The 7442-nt window shown below is 35.9% G+C and overlaps 1 protein-coding gene across 1 annotated transcript in view; it reads left to right on the forward strand.

The window, feature by feature from the left end:
• Nucleotides 1-7442, forward strand: part of ZPBP (zona pellucida binding protein) — a 223729-nt gene that overhangs the window by 130939 nt on the left and 85348 nt on the right. The window contains exon 5 of the mRNA XM_006903138.1: nt 796-973. Within this exon, the coding sequence (XP_006903200.1) occupies nt 796-973 (178 nt within the window). The remainder of the gene's footprint in view (nt 1-795; nt 974-7442) is intronic.

The raw sequence follows: 7442 nt of genomic DNA on the forward strand, positions 1-7442 counted from the left end.
CCCCCCCCCAATTAATGAAGTTGTTGATTTAAATCATTAATTTCGCTTCTTTCTTCTTTTTTTATGTGTGTGCCTCTTGGTATTGATAACTCCTTGAAGACTTACCCGTATCCCAAAGTTTAGATATGTTGTATTTTCATGTATTTTGAGGAGCTTTTATATTTCATCTATAACCATATCATGAAGTGTGATCATCTATAATGATATTGTGTGAAGTGGTTTGATTGTTGGAAGATGGTTTCCCATGTCTCGGTGAGGGGTGGGTATGGAACATTTGGTTGGGGTGTTTTTGTTTTTCCACAGTCAGGTGTCAGCTGATTGAATTTGCCAGATTTAGCTAACAATGAGCTTTGCCCAAAAGTCTCTTGGTTTATGTCTGCCAGCACCTGGAGGGTGTGACTGTATTTAAAAGGTGATAAGATGTCACAAATTTTGATCTTTTATTCATAGAGTCACTATGAATTGTAGTTTGATTCTATGACACATAAAAACATCTCATTTTTTTTCAAATGCCCACCATACATTAAACAAAATCAGAGGAATAGTGCTGTTTTTATTTCCAAATAGTTTCTTTGTGTTTTATGTAGAAGCACATTTAGAAATATGTCAGTTTTATAAATCATTTTTTTCCATCTGTACATTCCTGATGTATATCGTATAAATGCAGGAAGAAATAGGTACCCTGAAACATTGTTTTCCTTTACTTCTAAATTCATAACTTAATTTGTTTAAAGAGTGTATTTATTTATATAAAATGTGGCTAACACCAGTTTCCAAATTTTATTTCTATTTTAGGCTAAAAATCTCATAGAGAGATTTTTTAATCAACAAATAGATGTTCTAGGCAGACGTGCAGAGCCACTTCCTGAAATATACTATATTGAAGGCACTCTGCATATACTTTGGGTTAATCGCTGCTTTCCAGGGTATGGCATGAATGTCCTGTCACATCCAAACTGTCCTGAGTGCTGTGGTATGTAATACACTCTGATTTAATTCTTCATATTAACGAACTGTATTTATTATGTCTATCACTTTTTTATTATCATATAAATATTTCTTTTGCTTATTTGAAGTTGTGCTTTAACAACGATTTCTATGGATGGTACAGGATGAGTCAGTGTTTGTTCTGTTGTATATGGAGCCACTATGAGTTAGAACTGACTGAACTGTAGCTAGCAACAACAATGTAAAGTTAAAAATGCAAAAGAATAAAAATGAGTTTGAATCTAGTCCTAATACTAATAATGCAGTAAAGATAATAGCATCCCATACAGTTGTTTGGAGATAACGTAGTAATTAAAACTTGTGAGCATTGTCACTGATAGTTTCCTAGAATTTTCTGTAACTCATGACAACTCCACATACAGCAGAACTAAGCTTTGCTGGTCTTACTCCAACTTCATTACTGTGGATGTGGTAGAGTCCATTATTACAGTCACTGTGCATTTAGAGTGCCTTCTAAGCTAAGGATCTCATCCTAAGTACCATTTCAGGTAATGTTTTATAGTGGCCCAGGGAGTTTTCATGGATGATTTTTGGAAGAGGATTTTCAGGCCTTACATTCTAGTCTGATTTAGTCTAAAAGCTCAGGGGGAAAAAACCAAACATATTTATAACGGATGAATTTTTGATATTTAAATACCAGTCATAAATTCAAGCATCAATAGTATTAAAATAGAATGACAGATATGGTACCATTTAGAGCTAAAGAAACAGCTAGTATTTTGTTTATAATTCATTATTGATAATATTCAGTATGTATAGTCAGTCTAGGGTTGTTGTTGTTGTTATGTACTGTCAAGTAAGAATCATCCCATAGCTGACCATCCTGTACATTTTCAGAGGCAGTAAATCACGTGGGATGAGAGCTTGCCCATTCTTTATCTGTGGAGTAGCTGCTGGATTTGAACCATTTGCTTATAATCTAGGGTAGATATATTTTTCTTTTATTTTTTTCCTTTTGCAATAAGCATATAGATTCTTAATTACCAGTTGTTTGGTTTTTTCCCCCTCAAATTGCTTCTGAGTGTAGCACTAAAGAATCTAAACCACTAAACTGACTTTTGTCCACCCTTATTAAAGGAAGAATATGTTATTCTTCTTTCTACAAGATTCAGTCTTTCCATTTTTAATTAGGGAATATGGTTACCAGGAATTAGAAGGGAAGGAGGGAGAAGAAATTAATAAATAGATAAACTGGATGGGGGGGAAAGGCAATTAAAATTACAGGGTTGATCAGACATTTTAATTATTTACATCAGCTAATTATAACTAATGTTATAAAACAAAATAAAATATGTACTAGTGATTGAATGAAAAATTAATATGATTTATAAATGAGACTGTAAATTGTAGAAAACAATTGAAAAAAGATTTCAGTAAGAAATCTGAGTTAGTGCTGTGTCATGTATGAGATAGTTGTCTTTCTTAATGATTTGTGGCTTGAGTTAGGACTCTGAATGATTTGTGGTGAATGAATGCAATCTAGCTAACAGCATCAGGTTTCTGGAGTAAATTTCATTGACTTGAGCCAATTGTCATCATAAATAGAAAACATAACATGATTTTTTTTTAAAAAGTGGATAATTTCAAATTTAAAAGCAGTAGAAAATGTATCTTGGAGTTGTTATTATTGTTATGTACTGTCAAGTCAAACCAATTCATAACTGACCCGATAGCGAGTTTCCAAATATCCTTGTTCTGAACAAAATTTATAATTATATTGTACATTACATACTTTAGGGACCTCTGGTGACCTCGTGGCAAGAATTTGTGCTACAATCCAAAAGGCACATAGTTTGAGGCTACCAGTTGCTCCATGGGAGCAGACTGGGAATTCTCCTCCCATTTGATTAACTGTCTTTGAAAACCTAGTGGAGGGTGAGCTGTGGGTCATTTCTGACTAGAGGTTACACAACAACAACAATAACATTACATACTATACCATTAATACTCCTAGAAAAATACTACTTAAAAGTAATTATATAAAAAAAAACCTTAAAGGACCTCATCATATATAATATTTAACAAACACTGGTGGGTTTAAGTGGCACTTAATCACACAGGAGGAGAATGCCTGTCTTTCTCCTATAGGGCAGTTGGTGGATTCAAACTGCAAGCCTTCAGGATTACAGCCCAGCTTCTTACCACTAGGCCACCAGAGCTCCACAACTGTTAAATATGTTTACTCAAAGTTATTTTTTCTTACTATATTTAGTACTTAGAATTGTGCTTAAGGGGAATATACAATTAATAAGAATTGTACTTGAGGGAGAAGATATTTCATTCATCCAACACTTAATTAGTGTGGGCTCATTAATATTGTACTGTTTAAATTATAATCCATTGCTATCATCATATGTTTTGCTACTCAGACTGCCCCAGATTTTCCATTTATAAACAGTCTCAAGTGGTTGTTTTTATTCTTTATACATGCTCTCATAATTTTATTTAAAGCCTTCTTGCTTTCTAAAACTAGAAGATACTCTATCTCTACTTTTTCCAAGCAGCCCTGCTTATTTACAGTAGAATTTATCTGGATAATAAAAATATTCCTTGCTAATAGTATCATATTTTAGTTAAAAATTATAGAGAGAGCTCAGAGCTAAGAAGTATATGTATGTATAATATTACATACCTATCTATTCAATGTCTGTATTTATTTGTACATCTATCTAACTATTAGAATATGTATTAAAAGTCATTGGATTTTGCTTATACCTACAATTCCAACTCCCTACCACAGGATTCATTCTGCTTTTTTGGCTTTTATTGGAATGCTATTCTCTCATAATGAGATATATAGATGTTATTATTTACATGATTTTCTTATTTCTAATAGCTAACTACTGTGCATAGGATTTTCAAAGACCTGATGTATTTTGGAATTAGATGACCAGTCCTTCTACCTAGTCTGTCTTAATTTGGATGTTTAGTTTTAGAACAATATCTGACAAACAAGCATTTTACTGAGCAGATGAAAGACACTTCCCTTACAGAAATAACCAATACATTCATTCATTGCCCTCCTCACCAAAACGTATGTGTCTTGTCCCTTCATTTCCTGCTACATCAGTATTCCTTGCACTTCCACCTACCCAGTTCAACCCTCCCTCCCCAGCCACCTCTTAATATAATAGCTTAGTTCACAAGTCATGTCTGTGATATCTTGCATCACACACTGCTACTAATCTCTCATACTGTTGTCTGTCTTGCATTTGTTGTTGTTCATTGCTGTCAAAGTGAGAATGACTCATAGCAATCCTACGAACAATAAGCCTGAAGCCTTTATATAACCATCATCATTACTCTCCGGGTTCATAGAATTTCCAAAGGTATGTGGTTTAGGAAGTGAATGCCACTCCTGTTCCAAACCTTTCTTAAAACTGGGGGTTCCATCAAACACTGTCCGCCGTGGGCAGCCATTATGGCATTTGGACCCCAGTGTCACAAGGTTCAGCTTCACAGCAAACCCAGATTACCTTAGTAAAGCATATTGACATAAGAGTGCTACAACCTAAAAGAATGTTCCTCCAAAATGAAATAAAAATAGCAATAGTCTTGTATTTAGGAGACTGTAAGTCCAGATCCCATGTACCAGTTTCAGGGAAAGATTTTTGCCTGAGGCAGTACTGGGAAAAAGTTATTGCTCCTGAGATTCTGCTGCTTGGCTGTTTTTTTTGGTGAGACTAAGCTTGATAAAATGGGAATCCCAGAACATTTGTTTAGGTTTATGTAAAACCTGTACTTGGACCAGAAAGCAGTCCTCACAACAGAGCAAGGAAACACTGCATGGTTCAAAATTAGGAAAAGTGTGCATCAGTAGTGCATCCGGCCTCCATACCTTTTCAGTCTATATGCAGAAGAGATCACTGGGGATGCTGGGCTTTATGAGGAGGAATGGAATGTTAGGATTGGAGAAAGAAGACTCATTAACAACCTACATTATGCAGATGGCACAACTTTGCTTGTTGAAAGTGATGAAGACCTAACGTGCTTGCTCCAGAAGGTCAAGGACTATTGTCTTCAATATAGATTGAAGCTCAACATCAAGAAGACAGCTTCTCACAAGTGGGCCAATTGGCAGCACTATGCCAGATGGAGAATATCTTGTTAGACTGTAGATTGTTAGAGCTTGTTAACAATTACAGGTTGCTCGACTCTACAATCAACACTCTTGCCACCAGCAGTCAGGAAATCAAAAGATGAATTGCACTGGGAACATCTGCTGTCAAGCACCTCTTCAGAGTACTGAAATGCAACAATATCAGTCTAGAGACTAAGGTGTGCCTAATCCAGGCCATGATATTCGCAGTTCACAATTGCTTGCTATGCAGCAGAGAGCTGTACAGTGACTGAGGATGTCAGAAGAATCGATGCCTTCAAGTTGTGCTGGAAGAGTCTTGAACATACCATGGATTGCCAAGGATACAAGTCTGTTTTGAAGAGGATATGATACCAAGTTTCCTTGGAGGCTAGGATTTTGAAGCTCTGTCTCAAATATTTTGAGCACATGGCCAGGAGAGATCAATCCTTAGAGAAGGACATTATACTTGGAATGGTGGAGGGACATCTCTGGAGAGAAAGATCCTGAATGAGATGTACAGTAACTGAGGCAAAGGGAGTTGGTATGTCAGTGAGACTGGCTCAGGCCCCTTCAGAATTGCTGTACATTGGGTGGGGTCACAGCAACTTATTGGCACATAACAACAACAAGAAGAATAGCAAATTATCTACCTGTAAAAATTTAAAATCTCTACCCTATAAATTTGCAAACTAGAATGTTCACAATTTTTGTTTTGTTCGGTATTTAGTCTTCAATATAAAGCTAAAAACAATATTTTCCTGTGCTACTTAGATTAATTCTGTAATCTGCTTCATAATGATTATTTTATTCACTAGAAATTGTTTCATTATGTGTTCTCCCAACACTCTTATTGTTATCTACTTAATAAATATAAAAGAATCAAGTTTATTAGCTTTTAGATTAATTTTGCTATAATGGTTTTTCACTAAAAACATATGAATTAATCTTTTTTTTTTTATATCCTGTTCTTTCTTCATGAGTAGAAGCCTACTATGCACGCTCTAAACTTTGTTCTTTTACTTCACAAAAGATCTTGGAAATCGATCCATATTCATAGTTATTTGTTATCTTTGATTCATTAATTATTGTTAAAATCCCTTAGTACACCATTTTTATATGTTTCAAAGTTTATTTAACTAATTTAATATTTTTAATTCATTTTTTTTGCCCATTTTTAAATTATGTCTAGGCTAAAAGTGAATAAACTTGTGTTTTTTTATCCCTCCCCATCTCGTACTCCTGCTGCTTGCTTGTACAGGGACCTTCTTTTTTAAAAGAAATTGAGATTTTAATGAATGTTTATAAAGAACTTGGATTTCCATTCATTGATTATTGCACATTTTTCTCCCTGTGCCCCAGTTTGCTTTTTTTGTTTTTTTGAAAAAGGTTCTTTCATTGTTATACAGTCCCCCAAACCATAGTCCACTTTAATATGTAGTTCTTATTATGGACTTTTGTCATGCCAATAATGCCTAATCATATATTACTTTTATACAGTTCTTTCCCTCAACTGTTTTAATTTCATGTACATTATTTATCCCCTCTTTTCTTAGTTTCTCCCCAAGCTCCATGTCAGTCCTGTGTTATAACACTGGCATTATGCAGTATTTGTCCTTTTGTGGCTAAGAGTCAACTGATTTTTGTCTGCACATCCGTTATAATACTTTGCTTCGGAAAACTCCTGGAAGATGGTGGAGGTGGAGAGCACAGTGTGAAGAGCCAGAGGGATAGCAGCCTGCATAGAGAGGATACCAGAGAGTACTTTATGCTCCACAGAGACTGACCATCACAGCGTGACGCGAACAGTAGGATTTTGAATCAAAACTTTTGCTAATACATTATTTTAGAAGCTTTAAAAACTGGAGTCCTGCCTGCCTGCCCTGCAGCAGTCCCACAGTGGTCCCACTGCGGACCCAGCCAAAGCTGGAATACACGAGCTGAGCTGAGCTGCATTGAGACTCACCTGAAAGGAAAAAGGTTAGTGGGGAAATAGGCTGAATTCTCTTGAGCCCACTAAAACCTGGAGTGTCTGAGGTGCGGCATGGACAATAGGAATTGAATCATAACTTTTGTCGAAACTTTTAGTATTGGAACTGTGGGAACAAAGCCGCGCAGACTCGGCAAAAACTGGAAGCCACTAGATGAGCTTCTAAGAGACCCATATGAAAGGAGAAAACTTAGTGGGGAAATTGGCTTATTTCGCTTAAGCTCCACTAAGATCCAGTGGGTCTGTTGTGTGACGTGGACAGTAGAAATTTGAATCAGAACTTCTGCTAGAGTGGACTCAGAACGAGCTAACAGCCTCAGTTGCAATCCGGACCGCATTTCGGTTGCACTGCAGATCGGCAAATGC

Source organism: Elephantulus edwardii, unplaced genomic scaffold (assembly GCF_000299155.1).
Source record: "Elephantulus edwardii isolate Elephantulus edwardi_28Jun2011 unplaced genomic scaffold, EleEdw1.0 scaffold00518, whole genome shotgun sequence".
NCBI classification, from domain to species: Eukaryota; Metazoa; Chordata; class Mammalia; order Macroscelidea; family Macroscelididae; genus Elephantulus; species Elephantulus edwardii.